The sequence below is a fragment of the Bubalus bubalis genome, chromosome 2 (genome assembly GCF_019923935.1).
Source record: "Bubalus bubalis isolate 160015118507 breed Murrah chromosome 2, NDDB_SH_1, whole genome shotgun sequence".
Lineage (NCBI taxonomy): Eukaryota > Metazoa > Chordata > Mammalia > Artiodactyla > Bovidae > Bubalus > Bubalus bubalis.
In genome coordinates, this window is record NC_059158.1 from 108,135,667 (window position 1) to 108,152,134 (window position 16,468).

Here is a 16,468-nt window from a genome sequence, read left to right on the forward strand (position 1 = left end):
TTTTTTTTTTTTTCCTAGTTTTAAAGTTGATTTTCTTTCTTTTTTTTTAATTTTATTTTATTTTTAAACTTTACAAAATTGTATTAGTTTTGCCAAATATAAAAATGAATCCACCACAGATATACATGTGTTCCCCATCCTGAACCCTCCTCCCTCCTCCCTCCCCATACCATCCCTCTGGGTCGTCCCAGTGCACTAGCCCCAAGCATCCAGTATCCTGCACCGAACCTGGACTGGCAACAGAACTTCTTTACTTTTACTTCAGTAGGGATCATTTTTATCATTTTGTTGTTGTCATTATTTCAGCATGACTAAGTTAAGAATACTTGGGAAGTAGAAGCCTGTCCATTTCATGCATCTTTAAAATACTGTATCACCTGACATAGGTTGCTGAAATTCTTTAAATAAATAAAAATGTTAGTGATGAATTATTCAGCATATATCATAGAAAATAATAACAAAAATTGTAAGGAAAATAATCATTTGCACATATCCAATTTATTCCTCCCAATGACCCTGAGGGAGCTCTACTTTCCAGGTGAACAAATAGAGATCTCAAAAGATTAAGTGGCTGGCTTGGTGATAGAAGTGTTATTATTACCTTTAACTTTAGCTCAGTTACTCCTTGGAAGGAAAGTTATGACCAACCTAGATAGCATATTCAAAAGCAGAGATATTACTTTGCCAACAAAGGTCCGTCTAGTCAAGGCTATGGTTTTTCCTGTGGTCATGTATGGATGTGAGAGTTGGACTGTGAAGAAGGCTGAGCGCTGAAGAATTGATGCTTTTGAACTGTGGTGTTGGAGAAGACTCTTGAGAGTCCCTTGGACTGCAAGGAGATCCAACCAGTCCATCCTGAAGGAGATCAGCCCTGGGATTTCTTTGGAAGGAATGATGCTAAAGCTGAAACTCCAGTATTTTGGCCACCTCATGCAAAGAGTTGACTCATTGGAAAAGACTCTGATGCTGGGAGGGATTGGGGGCAGGAGGAAGAGGGGATGACAGAGGATGAGATGGCTGGATGGCATCACTGACTCGATGGACGTGAGTCTGGGTGAACTCTGGGAGTTGGTGATGGACAGGGAGGCCTGGCGTGATGCGATTCATGGGGTCGCGAAAAGTCGGACATGACTGAGCGACTGAACTGAACTGAACTGAATCTTAGCTCATAACCACATGATCCTATTAGCCTATTAGAAACTGACTGACTGACAGATGTTTCTCCAATGAAGATGAATGGGTTTATTCAGGATCAGCAGAAAATTGCAATATAGCATCTGTGACTGTGGTCAGCAATGTGCAAGTTCTCACATGGGAAGGGAAGGAGAACACTTTCATAGAAAGGAAAAGAAATTTGGGAGGGCTGTAGTAAAAAAAAAAAGGTCCAAGGATTTTCATTGGCTGAGTTCTTTCCAGGAAAGAAGTGCCTTTATTCACCTATTGGGCTCTACTATTATTGCAGGATAGAAGAGCTCTTCCTCTGGTCTCTCAACTGTATTTAACTGAGGATTCTATTTATTATTATTATTTTTTACATTTTCAGCCTTTGATTAAGATCTTTTTCTGAAAGCATAACTGATCAACAGTCAGGTTTTCTAGTTTCAGTGCTTTTTTGCCCTTCAGTGTCAGGAGGGATCATTTCTGGATGTAGTGTCTCAGGCTAGAAACCTTAGGTCACATGTGAGTAACAAGGAGGGTCTGGACGGAGAATTTTTTTTTTTTTTTTTTTATCAAAGTCCATATGTTTTCAAGATCCTGGACATTGTAGATTATCTGAATCTTTATGTCAGCATCAAAGATATCTTTGGAAAGTTGTGTTTTTAGATAACAACTCTGGGAATTGTTATCACATTTATCACATGTTATCGCAAAACCTCATTCACAATTCTGGGAAACCTTTACTTTCAGGTCACCAGATGATGTGCACATCCAGTCAGGGTTCAGAAACTTCATTAGGTTTGTCACATGAATCCAAGAGTCCATTCCTTAAAGTATGGTGGCACAAGGGCTGGTTATCAGTACTTAGTATGGTCATTCTGGTGAGGTTGAGGAGAATGCTTTTGGCAGTATCTTTTCCAGTAGACAAAATCTCTAAGTTACAAGTCTTTTTCTCCCAAGGGCACACTGTGAAATGACTGCTTTACCAAAATATGGTTATTTTTAATAGAAACAAGAAGTCCTTTGTAATACTAGAATATGTCTCCTTTTATCAGTTATGGATGAAATAAAAGCAGGAACCAAATACATAGGGCAGTCTAGGACTATCTTAAAGGGTGAGAGTTTATGAATTCCAAAAAAGGTGGATCTGACATTTAAAAGGACCAATGGCAATGCTTTTGGCCAAGGTATTTAGACAACCTTTACAAATTTTGTTAGTTGGTAGCAATAAATGTTATTAGTGTGTTCAGCTAAACATGAAGATTGAGGGTGGTAAGCATAGTGAAAGTGGTGAAAAACCAGCCAAACATTACAGGTTTATCAAAGCATCTGGCCTTCAAAATGGGTTCTCAGATTACTATGAAGTTTGAGAGGAATTTCTCCAGATAGGGGTAATCTTTCCCTAAAAGAGAGCTTCCCTTGTGGCTCAGCTGGTAAAGAACCCACCTGCAATGTGGGAGACCTGGGTTTGATCCCTGGGTTGGGAAGGTCCCCTGGAGAAGAGAAAGTCTACCCACTCCAGTATTCTGGCCTGGAGAATTCCATGCACGTATAGTACATGGGGTGGCAAAGAGTTGGACATGACTGAGCAACTTGCACTTTCACTTCCCTAAAAGACTTGCCAATGCCCAAGATGTAAGAGATGCAGGTTCAGTCCCTGAGTTAGGAAGATCCCCTAGAGAAGGGCATGACAATGCACTCCAGTATTCTTCCCTGGAGAATCTAATGTACAGAGAAGCCTAGAGGGTTACAGTCCATAGGGTCGCAAAGAGTCAGACACAACTGAAGCAATTTAGAACAAAGGACTTTAGCCACAGAAAATGCAGTAGCCTGTCTGTAGGGGAAGGCTTCAGTCCAGTGGAAAAACATGCAGACTGTGATGGAAACATATTTATACCCATGAGATGGAGGAAGTTTATGAAATCCATCTACTAGACTTTGAATGGTCCATTAGGCACTTTAAAATATCTTGAAGCAGTACGAAGTCTTCCATGGGGTGTGCTTTGGATAACTAGGACAATTGAGGTAGGTACTTTTTGTAGCTTTGTTAATGTTTCCCTAACAATATTTATTCATTGTCAATAGACCATTGGTTTGGTGTATGTGATGAGAAGTGGGTTTTTTAGAGTTTCTGATAGGACTGAGTTATTTGATATAAACCATACCTTCCTCTTTTTCCCAAAAAATTGTCAAATTTCCAATCTTGTTTTTTCTTTTACTGAATCTAATTTTGGGTCTTCTATAGCCAGTTTTTTCTAAAGTATCATTTGAGGAAATATCCCTGTGGATAATGACAGAGGTTTGGCTGTTGTTGGTCCCTTTAAGGATAGCATTCCTTGTAGAAATATCAGCAAGGTGATTTCCCTTAATTTCCAGAAAGTCAAGTTTAACATGCCCCAGAATCTTAATAATAGCTAAAATGGCAGGTAAAATTACTGTGTTCAATAATTTTTAAACATAGGTACTGTTTTTAATTTTATTTCCACTGGAAATAAGGAAGGAACATTGCTTCCACTACATTTCAAAATCATTAGGTACTCTGAAAGCATATCTCTATCAGTATAAACACTGGCCGTTTTGTCCTTGACTAAAGTACAAGCCCATTTAAGAGTACGTAATTCAACGTACTGGGCCAAAGTAGCCATAGGTATAGTTGCTGCCTTAACAATATCAAAAGGAGTTATAATAACTTAATCAGCATGGTATTTGTCATTGTCACCTTTTATTTTTTTTTTTCTTTTTTTTTTAATTTTATTTTATTTTTAAACTTTACATAACTACATTGTCACCTTTTAAATAAGAACCATCATTGAACCATGAGCAGTCAACATTATCCAATGGAGTTTCTTTCAGATCATTACATTACAGGGAGTCAGAAGGTTGTCTATCAACATTAACCAGTCATGAAGGACACTTTGGTGACAGAAGGGAGAAGAGTAGCCAGATTAAAGTTATCATTATGTAAAAGAGTTATGGGAAGGACAGATAGCAAAGGGACATTTTAGGATATGAGGCAGCTAGCTGAGAAATGTTGAGTGTGATGAGAATTTGGGAGGACTTCTACTTCATGACATACAAAGATAATTAAAGGACATTCCACAATAATTTTCTCAGTGGCCTTAACCAAAAGGGCAATGGCTGCAATGATTCTCAGGCAAGAGAGGTATCCATGTGCCACAGGGTCCAGTTGCTGGCTATAATACCCTATGGGGAGATCGTGGTCCCTGAGTTTTGGGGTGAGTACCCCAAAGTTATTCCCTTTCTTGTCACATACAAAAGAGTAAAAGGGAATCTGATAATTGAGATGTCCAAAGGCAGGTGGATTCATCAAGCTCTCCTTTAGAGCTTTGAAGGCTATGTCATCCAGTTTTTCCCACAAAATTGGGTGAGATTTTTACTGTTGAGAAAAACATAAGAAATTTTGTTTTAAAGAAACTTGGTTTTAAAACATAAGATATGTGGAATCCAATTTCAACAACAAGCAACTGGCCTAAGAAAACCTTGCAGTTGCCCTTAGTTTGGGATTGTAGGTGTCCTAAGTTCCATGAAGTGTATCTAGATCTAGGTGGAGCCCTTGTTCTGGTGCTGGCTGGCCAAAACATTGAACCAGGGTTTGGGCAAACTATAATAGTTTTTCTTTGGCAAACTTAAGTCCCTTTAAGTCTAAAAGCTTTATTAAGTGGATGCTGCCTTCCTGAGAAAGAGGCTTGAGAAGGAGGGCAAAGAAGCAAATCACATATCATAGCAAAGTAAAACCCTTGGAGAACTTTATCATTCAGATCAGCCTTCAGGATTTGTAGAAAATAAGGGCTCTTAATACAATTCTGAGGCATTACTGTCCAGGTGATTTATTTTTTCTTCTCAACCAAAGGCGAAGAAGTATTGGCTATCTTCATCAGCTAGAATACTAAAGAATGCACTGTGAAAAGTAGTTACAGTGAAGAACTTTATTTTGCTGGAAGTGGATGATAGTACCCTATGAGAGGAATAATGAGATATTGAAGGATAACAGTGTTGTTTACTACTCCACCTTTGGAACTTTGTTTTTCTCACTGGTAAAATGCAGTGTTACAGTGGATAGTACACGGATAATGAGGCCTTGAGCCTGTATTGTTCCATTATTGGCTTTATGCCTTGAAGGATTACCTAAAGGGTATTGATTAATTCTAGGAAGAAGTTTTGAGGATTCTGTTTTAAATTTTGATGGGATATACTATGGATTTTGTAAACATCAGTTGGAGGTTTTGCCCTTAAAGAAAGTGGTAGCTGATTCAATAGGGACAAATGATCAGTATTTCCAGAATCAGGTCTGGTACCATCAGAGATAGAACAAATAAAAGATGTCAAAGGCTCATTTAATTTACTTGGTTGGTTCTTTGATGAACTGTCAATTTCTGGAATTATTTTCCCCTTTTGGGAGAAAGAAATTCTGGCATACTTGTCTAAGAAGTTTCAGCCTAATAAATGGATAGGGGCTTACTTACTTACAGCCAAATAAATGAATAGGTGGCTCAGTGGTAAAGAATCCACCTGCCAAGGCAGGAGACATGAGTTTGATCCCTGTTGGTAAGATCTACTGGAGAAGGAAATGGCAACCCTCTCCAGTATTTCTTGCCTGGGAAATCTTATGGACAGGGGAGCCTGGCAGGCTATATTCCATGGGGTCACAAAGAGTTGGACATGACTTAGAGACTACAAAACAGCAAGAGGAACTAAGGAGAAAAGGGTGTGTATCTCTTAAATGGCTAAACAGAAGGGAATATGTTCAGAACTTCTTGAGGTTTATTAGAGATCCTCACTATTTGATCTGTTTTATTACTCCAAAGCAGGGCTGTTTTATGGTGGTGAGCTTGAGATCTGAGAGTATGGTATCAAAGAGGACTGAAAGATATTTATCCTCTCATTGGAAAAATATTTCTCCAAGGCAATAAAGAGGGAGGATTGGGAAGAGCCCCTCTAGTTCCAGAGAGACCCACCACTGAGAACTGGTGTATGTTGGAAAGCTGGTTAGAGGGTTTAAGGTATCTTCAGTGCTTACATTTATAACAATCTATTTTCTAAGGTCCTGGTTCTGTGCAATAATAACAAAAACTAAGAGGATTTTGGTTTTGTTTAGGAGATTTCATTTGTTGGAGTCGACAATTATAATAATTTTTGAGGTCTTCCTTTGAGGTGATTCATATAGAGTAAAAGGAAGCCATTTTGTCAGATTAACTAAATCTGAAGTGAACATTAGTTTCCCATTTGATCCTATCAACTAAAAAAGATGCACAATGTGAAAGTTGCAAATTAAGTTTTATTTGGGACAAAATGAGGACTGCAGCCTGGGAGACAGCATCTCAGCTCTGAGATACTACTCCAAAGAGGCACTGGGGGAGGTCAATATATAATATTTTGGTGAAGGGGAGTTCAATGCAATCAAGCACATATTTTGCTAAATATTTTCTGCTAGTCATGAGGAGCTGATGTCACCTGGAAGGTGTCATATATAGATATGAGAAAACGCAAGGATTGGGATCATGAAATCAGTTTAACTGAAAATATCTAATTCTATAGAACCTGTTCCACCAGTTTCCCTGAAGCACAGAATTCCTCACTCTCTACCCTGAACTCCCTTTAGGGCTGCAACAGATCAACAGCTGCAGCAGTACAGGGTTCAGATTTCACAGAGACTGATGGGGAATTTCCTTGGCAAGCACCAATTTGTAGTTGACAATTGTGATACTTTTTACTAGAAGGAAGAGATCTCATTTCAATCCATAATTAATATAGAGTTAAAAGCTAGTGAAGTTACTCAACATTTGAAGGAAGATCAGAATTTTCTTTAAAAACAGTCTGAAGTCAGTTGTGATTTTTATGAACAGATTGATCAGAATCTGTGTGCAAGCCTGAATTTTGTTCCAATCCACAGGCTTTGGAAAAGCGCTAGGAATTACTTGGTGAAGTTGCTTAGCAATTTTCTGAACCTGATCACATAATAAGATAGCAGATTGTTCTGATTGTAATCCTGAGCATGTTTCAAGACTTTCTCAATCAGCAGTTTTCACCCAATACTGGGCCTGCCCTTCACTGATGAGCAGATGAACTAGCTGATATAAGTTAGAGAAACCAGGTTTATAAGTTTGAATGGCTATATTAAATTCCTCAGCAAAAGTGTGAGGATGTTTGTTTACTTTGGGAAAGTCTTTGACTATGCCTCACAGCTCAGCTTTAGTCCAGGGAATATAAGATATTAAAGATTTAGCCTCTGGATCCTCAAAAGGCTTATTTGAAAGAAGTATGTTCTGACAAGTTCAGAAGAAAAGAGAATGGGAAGGGTTTCAGAGATAAAGGGAAATTTGTCCAGAGAATGTATATAGGGGGATTCAGAGTATAGTGGAGGCATAGAAAGGAAGGAGGAAGATAGCACCAAAGGTCGAGCTTGAGACAAAGCCAAGGAAGAAGGACCTTAGGGCTTTGCGAGTTGCTTTATCTTTCTTTAATCATTTGTTTTCCTGGGTAAATTTTAAGATCTTATTTTTCAGACAGGCAATTTTAGACTCTTGATAATGTTGGGAATCCTCAAAATGCCAATTGAAATAAGCATTCCAGTCAATTCTGGAAAATTTTAAGCAATTGTAGCCCAATTGGGTTTTAAGGAAATTAAATTTTGTGATTTCAGGAGTTACCCATAATGGTCAATCATATTTTAAAGTGCCTTAGGTCAGGTTGGTCCATTTATTTAGAAATGCCTGTGAGGAATCCTGGTAGCTCAGCTGATAGAGAATCTGCCTGCAATGCAAGAGACCACGGTTTGATTCCTGGGTCAGGAAGATCCGCTGGAGAAGGGATAGGCTACCCACTCTAGTATTCTTGCTTGGAGATTTTCATGGATAGAGGAGCCTGGCAGGCTACAATCCAAGGGGTCGCAAAGAGTCAGACATGACTGAGCGACTTTCACATCACATGAAGAAGGACCATGGGTTTTAAACATCAAATTGGCCTGAGTCCCTGTAAGAACTGGAGGAGGTAGGGGCTCAGAATACTTAGATAAGTGGGTTGGGTTCTGATTTCCTTGAGGTGTTTCCTCTAGAGAAAAGAACCTGTTTCAAACAGCTTAAACAGCTTGCAGCACAAATGGTTCAATTCAGACAGCTTGCAAGACAATCCCAGCCAATTCAAAGGAAACAGCTTAAAGGATCCAGGCTAAAGGCTTTTTCAGACAGTTTCCAGAGAATAGTCTTTTCAAAGAATAGGCCAAAGGCTGAAAATCCTGGCACTGTTGCAGAGAACCCCTGTTTTCAAAGGAATGGGTCAAAGGTTAGCCAGCTTCAGAAGAAGCAGCCCCTGTTCTGAAGGGAATAGGCCAGTTTCAGTGCAACAGTCTGATACTGAAATCAGACCCAAGTGCCAAACAGGTACTCACATACAAAACAAAGTCTTAACCAGAAAGATGAAAACTTTGAGCAGATTCTGAATAAAGCCTGGAGAGCTTCACATGAGAAAAGAGTGTGAGTTTGGATCCAAGAGAAACACTTGCCTTTAAACTCCAGGGTCAGCAGGAAAAGCAGTGAGCGACAAAAAGGCTCCATTGTGGGCACTGTACCTGTGTGTTCACCAGTCCTGGAGCCATCAGGTCTCTTCTCTGGGCCTTGCAAGGGCCACCAAAATGTTGACCTAAAACAAGCTGAGTGTGAGACGTTTCTCCAGCAAAGATGTTTATTTGAGATCAGTAACAAATTGCAATTTGGATTCTGCAGCCATGGTAAGCCACGTGCAGGTTCCTTCATTGCAAGGAAAAGAGATGCTTTTATAGAGAGAAAAGGAAGTTGAGAGGGCTGAAGTAAACAAAGGGTCCATGGCTTTTCCTTGGCTGAGTTCTCCCTAGGAAAGAAAAGTCTTCTTCCTGTTAGGCTTTCCTATAGCTGCAAGGTGTGAAACATCTCCCTTTTGATCTTCCAACTCTAGTTATTTGAAGTTTCTGTTTATTTGTATTTTTATAATTCCTACCAAATCAGCCCATTAGGTAAGGGGCAACTCACCTGTGCTTGCTTCAGTTTTAAAATGATGCAGGATAATTGTTGTTATAAATATAAATTAATAGCTGGCTATATTTTCCAGGTAAGAATTCTGAAGTGGGTGGCCATGTCCTTCTCTGGGGGATCTTCCTGACCCAGGGATTGAACTCTGTGTCTCCTGCATTGGCTGATTCTTTACCACTGAGCTACCAGAGTGGCCATAGCTACATGAGAGAACAATAAATTTGCTACATTAAAACTTTGGTCTAATACATATGCCATGTTTTGTTTATACATGGACCAGCTGATAGATATTTGAGTTCTTTCTATTGTTATATTGAAGAATGCTGCTATGAACATTTGTCTACAAATCTTTGCGTAGACATATATTTTTATTTCACTTGAGAAAACCCATAGGAGTAGAATTGCTGGGTTGTATAGTAGGTGTACATTTACATTTTTTAAAATACTGACAACCTGTTTTCCAGGAGAGCACTAGTTTGCACTTCCACTAGCAATGTATGCTAGTCCTACTTGTACCATATCTTTACAAACACTTGGCATTTCAGTCTTTTTAAGAAATTCTAATATGTGTATAGAAGCATCTTACTGTGGTTTTAATTTGTATTTCCCTATTGATCAATCATGGAGAAGGCAATGGCAGCCCACTCCAGTATTCTTGCCTGGAAAATCCCATAGACGGAGGAGCGTGGTAGGCTGCAGTCCATGGGGTCGCTAAGAGTTGGACACGACTGCGCGACTTCAGTTTCACTTTTCACTTTCATGCATTGGAGAAGGAAATGGCAACCCACTCCAGTGTTTTTGCCTGGAGAATCCCAGGGACAGGGAAGCTTGTGGGCTGCCATCTATTGGGTTGCACAGAGTTGGACACCACTGAAGAGACTTAGCATTGATCAATCAAATTGGCCATTATTTGTTAACTACTTATACAGATCTTTTTTCTGTTCCTTAAAATTGAATTATTTCATTATTGAGTTGTAAAAGTTCTTAATTATATGTGGACAGAAGTCCTTTGTCAGATATATGCTTTGCAATTTTTTTTCCCCAAGCTGTATATTGCCTTTTCATTTTCTTAATTATTTCAACAAGCAAAAGATTTTAATTTTCTGAAGTCTATTTATCACTTTTTAAATTTGTGGTTCATGCTTTTTGTGTGTTGTCCCAAGGTCACAAAGGTTTTTCTCCTCTGCTTTGTTTTATACAATATATGTGTTTTGCTCGTACATTTAGGTCTGTGATCTATCTTGAATTAATATTGGTATATGGTGTTAAGATCAAAGTTCAGTTCTTTTCCATGTGAATATACAGTTATTCTAAAAACAAAGCAAAACAAAAACTTTGGTCTAAAAAAATATTTACTAAAATCTTTATTTTACAATAGTATTGGGAGATTCTGATTATTATATCTCATAATATTAGATATTAATGCATAATATTGCTGATTATAGCCACATTTTCCATTATTATTTTGTTAACACATATATTGGACTTCCCTAGTGACTCAGATGGTAGGGAATCTTCCTGCAATGTGGGAGACCCAGGTTTGATCCCTGCATCTGGAAGATTCCTTGGAGAAGGGAATGACTACCCACTCCAGTATTCTTACCTGTAGAATTCCATGGACAGAGTAGCCTGGCAGGCTAAATATACCCAACATTTATCTTTTCTTATTTTTGTAGATGCTTACCTACAAAATATAGCCTATAATTTAATCATCAGTTTTTGAGTAATAGTGTTTTCTGGGCATTGTATGAATTATTAATTGATAAATTGAATTTGAGTGCAGAGTGCCTCATTAAATTCTTTTGTGTCTGTTATTTCTAAACTGAAATCTATGTCCTGAATTTTTTTTTTTAATTTTCTTGTGGTTTTGGTTTTCAAAATTTTGGATATTATTCTTCAAAGATTTTATTAAAATGCCGTTCTTTGTTGTTGTTGTTGTTGTTATTAACCTGTTACCAGAATGAAATAAATAATCTAAAGAAATGTCAAAGATGAAGGGAAGTCTAAACATTTAGAGTAGAATGTGAAATCTTTTTTATGTGCTATAGAGAAAATCCCTTCAAAAATCCCATTGTTAAGATACTAATTAAAATTACAACAGACTACCACATTATAATATTGCTCTTTTTTTCCTAATGTTCATGACACTTTCAGGTATTCCATGGGCAAGAAACATTTTCTCTAATTATTAAAGTTTCTAAAACAAATTTGGAAATACTGAAGAACATTGCAGCAATTACACAACTAAAGTAAAATATATATTCTCTCTAGCATCATTATAATGCCTGAAGAAAGAAAAAATATTGAAAAAAATATTATCAAGTGAAATCATAATTTCTCTCTTGTCTCTCTCTCCTCTCCCCACCCACCTCTCTCCCTCGTTTCAATATCTAAGAGATTCATTCTCCTGCTGGTTGTAATGCAAATGAATTTCAGTGTCATCCTGATGGAAATTGCATCCCTGATGTGTGGCACTGTGATGGGGAAAAAGATTGTGAAGATGGTAGTGATGAAAAAGGCTGCAATGGTACCTTACGATTGTGTGACCACAAAACCAAGTTTTCCTGTCGGAGTACAGGTAAGCAGAACACTGGGTTCTACTAACACCTTGGGCTTGCTTCCTTAATGCAGGTTTCTTTTGGGCCTTTCTCAATCCATACCTTACCTTTATAAAAGTACCCTTGTGTTTCTACTACATTTGCTGGCATTCTATACATGACAGTAATAATAGCTAACATTCACTGAGAATTGTCTGTGGACTTGGCGCAGTTCTAAGAATGTTCTCTGTGTGAACTCATTTCAACATTCTAAATCACAATGAGAAAGCTATAGTACATATACACAATGGAGTATTACTCAGCCATTAAAAAGAATACGTTTGAATCAGTTCTAATGAGGTGGATGAAACTGGAGCCTATTATACAGAGTGAAGTAAGCCAGAAAGAAAAACACCAATACAGTATACTAATGCATATATATGGAATTTAGAAAGATGGTAACAATAACCCTGTGTATGAGACAGCAAAAGAGACACTGATGTATAGAACAGTTTTATGGACTCTGTGGGAGAGGGAGAGGGTGGGAAGATTTGGGAGAATGGCATTGAAACATGTAAAATATCATGTATGAAACGAGTTGCCAGTCCAGGTTCAATGCACGATACTGGAGGCTTGGGGCTAGTGCACTGGGACGACCCAGAGGGATGGTATGGGGAGGGAGGAGGGAGGAGGGTTCAGGATGGGGAACACATGTATACCTGTGGCAGATTCATTTTGATATTTGGCAAAACTAATACCATTTTGTAAAGTTTAAAAATAAAATAAAATTTTAATAAATAAATAAATCAAAATGAGAAAACTGAGCCCCAGAGAAGTTTTTAACTTGCTCAAGTCAAAAAGTCAAAAGAAGTTTTAACTGTCTGGCTCCCAGAACCAGCATGGAAGAATTGGGATTTGAAACCGGGAAATCTGGGCTTCCGTGGTGGCTCAGACAGTAAAGAATCTGCCTGAAATGTAGGAGATGGGTTTGATCCCTGGGTTAGGAAGATCCCCTGGAGAAGAGAATGGCAACCCACTCCAGTATTCTTGCCTGGAGAATTCCATGACAGAAGAGCCTGGTGGGTTACAATCCATGGGGTCACAAAGAGTCTGACACAATAACACTAATCTGAATTCAGTTTCTGGAATGTCTCAGTCCAGAAAGAGACATGTGTGCAGAACCCATGGGCATCATTTTCCTTTTCATAGATGAAACTTCACCATGAAATTGAAAGAAGATGACTTTCAAAAAGCCAGAGTAATATGCATTTATTTTCAACTAGTTTTCTGAATTTTACGGTGCTGTTCCTAGCCTCTGTTAAAATGAAAGTGTGACTCCTTACAGTAAACCAGGCTGAGCTCTATGTGTTATGTTTTTAAGAGTCAGGTGACTCCTCTCAATTATTATACAAAGATTCTTAGTTTGGGGCTCTTGTTGTCAATGGTATGGAAGAAAACCTCAGTAGAGAGAACATCATTAAATTCTAGAAGGATTACACTATTGAAGATATTATTATTATAGAAAAAAAAAAAAAAACTGTGAAAGCCATCAAACCTGAAACAATAAATTCTTGTGGAAGAAACTGTGTCCAGATGTTGTACATGTCTTCACAGGATTTATAAGAGAACAGGAAATTATGAAAGAAACTGCAGATATGGCAGGAAAAGTGGGATGTAGGAAAGTGAAGGCTTTTAGGATATAGATCTTGGAGAAATTCAAGAATTAACAGACATCACACCAGAGGAATTAACAAAGTACTACTTGGTAGAGATGAATGCTTCTGAACTAGTTCCTAAAGGTCAGGAAGAAGATTTAGAAGAAATGCCAGGAAACAAAATAACATTAGACAGTTTGACACAAGGGTTATAATTATTAAAGATGCTTTTGACTTCTTTTATGGCATGAACTCTTCTACGATACAGGCACTAAAACTAAACAAACAGTAGAAGAATTGGTACCATACAGAACATTTTTAGAGAAATGAAAGACCATAAAAGTCAGAGAGAAATGACAGTGTATTTCCATAAAGTTGTACAAACTGTGCCTGACTCACTTGCCTCCCCTTCCACCTCCTCTACTTCTGCTACACCAGATACAGCAAGACCAACCCCTTCCTTTCCTCCTTATCCTTAGTCTACTCAACATGACGATTACAAAGATGAAGACTTTAGTGATGGTCTATTTCTACCTGAGTTCAGTTCAGTCATTCAGTTGTGTCCGACTCTTTGTGACACCATGGACTGCAGCACACCAGGCCTCCCTGTCCGTCACCAACTCCCAGAGTTTATTCAAACTCGTCTATTGAATCGGTGATGCCATCCAACCATCTCATCCACTGTCATCCCCTTCTCCATCTGCCTCAATCTTTCCCAGTATGAGGGTCTTTTCAAATGAGACAGATCTTCGCATCAGGTGGCCAAAGTACTGAGGTTTCACTTCAACATCAGTCCTTCCAGTGAACATTCAGGACTGATTTCCTTTAGGATGGACTGGTTGGATCTCCTTGAAGTCCAAGGGACTCTCAAGAGTCTTCTCCAACACCACAGTTCAAAGCATCAATTCTTTGGTGCTCAGCTTTCTTTATAGTTCAACTCTCACATCCATACATGACTACTGGAAAAACCATAGCCTTGATGAGACAGACCTTTGTTGGCAAAGTAATGTCTCTGCTTTTTAATAGGCTGCCTAGGTTGGTTATAACTTTTCTTCCAAGGAGTAAGTGCATTTTTGTTTCATGGCTACAGTCACCATCTGCAGTGATTTTGAAGCCCCCTAAAATAAAGTCTGTTACAGTTTCCACTGTTTCTCCATCTATTTGCCATGAAGTGGTGGGACCAGATGCCATGATCTTAGTTTTCTGAATGTTGAGCTTTAAGCCAACCTTTTCACTCTCCTCTTTCACTTTCATCAAGAGGCTCTTTAGTTCTTCTTCACTTTCTGCCATAAAGGTGGTGTCATCTGCATATCTGAGATTATCGATATTTCTCCCAGCAATATTGATTCCAGCTTGTGTTTCATCCAGCCCAGTGTTTCACATAATATACCTTACATATAAATTAAATAAGCACAGTGACAATATTCAGCCTTGACATACTCTTTTTCCTATTTGGAACCAGTCTGTTTTTCCATGTCCAGTTCTAACTGTTGCTTCCTGACTTGCATACAGATTTCTCAAGAGGCAGGTTGGGTGGTCTGGTATTCCCATCTCCTTCAGAATTTCCCACAATTTATTGTGATCCACACAGTCAAAGGCTTTGGCATAGTCAATAAAGCAGAAATATATATTTTTTCTGGAACTCACTTGCTTTTTTGATGATCCAGCAGATGCTGGCAATTTGATTTCAGGTCCCTCTGCCTTTTCTGAAACCAGCTTGAACATCCATCTTGAGCCATATTGAACATTCAACATGCTATTGGAGACCAGTGGAGAAATAACTCCAGAAAGAATGAAGAGACAGAGCCAAAGCAATAACAACACCCAGTTGTGGATGTGACTGATGATAGAAGCAAGGTCCAATGCTGTAAAGAGCAATATTACGTAGGAACCTGCAATGTTAGGTCCATGAATCAAGGCAAATTGGCAGTGATCAAACAGGAGATGACAAGAGTGAACATCAACATTTTAGCAATCAGCAAACTAAAATGGACTGGAATGGGTGATTTTAACTCAGATGACCACTATATCTACTACTGTGGGCAAGAATCCCTTAGAAGAAATGGAGTAGCCATCATAGTCAACAAAAACTTCTGAAATCCAATACTTGGATGCAATCTCAAAAATTACAGAATGATCTCTGTTCGTTTCCAAGGCAAACCATTCAATATCATGGTAATGCAAGACTATGCCTTGACCTGTAATGCTGAAGAAGCTGAAGTTGAACAGTTCTATGAAGACCTACAAGACCTTCTAGAATTAGCACACACAAAAAGATGTCCTTTATATTATAGGGGACTGGATGCAAAAGTAGGAAGTCAAGAAACACCTATAGTAGCAGGCAAATTTGGCCTTGGAGTACAGAATGAAGCAGGGCAAAGGCTAATGGAGTTGTGCCAAGAGAATACTCTGGTCATAACAAACACCATCTTCCAATAACACAAGAGAAGACTCTACAAATAGACATCACCAGATGGTTGACACCAAAATCAGATGGATTATATTCTTTGCAGCCAAAGATGGAGAAGCTCTATACAGTAAGAAAAAACAAGACCAGGAGCTGACTGTGGCTCAGATCATGAACTCCTTATTGCCAAATTCAGACTTAAATTTAAGAAAGTAGGGATAACTACTAGACCATTCAGGTATGACCTAAATCAAATCCCTAACAGTTGAAGTGAGAAATAGATTTAAGGGACTAGATCTGATAGAGTGCCTGATGAACTATGGACAAAGGTTTGTGACATTGTACAGGAGACAGGGATCAAGACCATCCCCAAGAAAAAGAAATGCGAAAGAGCAAAATGGCTGTCTGAGGAGGCCTTACAAATAGCTGTGAAAAGAGGAGAAGCCAAAAGCAAAGGAGAAAAGGAAAGATATACCCATTTGAATGCTGAGTTCCAAAGAATAGCAAGGGGAGATAAGAAAGACTTCCTCAGTGATCAGAGCAAAGAAATAGAGGAAAATGATAGAATGGGAAAGGCCAGAGATCTCTTCAAGAAAATTAAAGTTACCAAGGTTTCATTTCATGCAAAGATGGGCTCAATAAATGAAAGAAATTGTATGAGCTAACAGAAGTGAAAGTCATTAAGAAGAG

General features: G+C 38.5%; 1 protein-coding gene across 1 annotated transcript in view; it reads left to right on the forward strand.

Moving 5' to 3' along the window:
- The window catches only part of LRP1B (LDL receptor related protein 1B), a 2,209,913-nt gene that overhangs the window by 1,381,653 nt on the left and 811,792 nt on the right, over positions 1-16,468 (forward strand). The window contains exon 21 of the mRNA XM_025261770.3: positions 11,575-11,757. Coding sequence (XP_025117555.3) covers positions 11,575-11,757 — 183 coding nt within the window. The remainder of the gene's footprint in view (positions 1-11,574; positions 11,758-16,468) is intronic.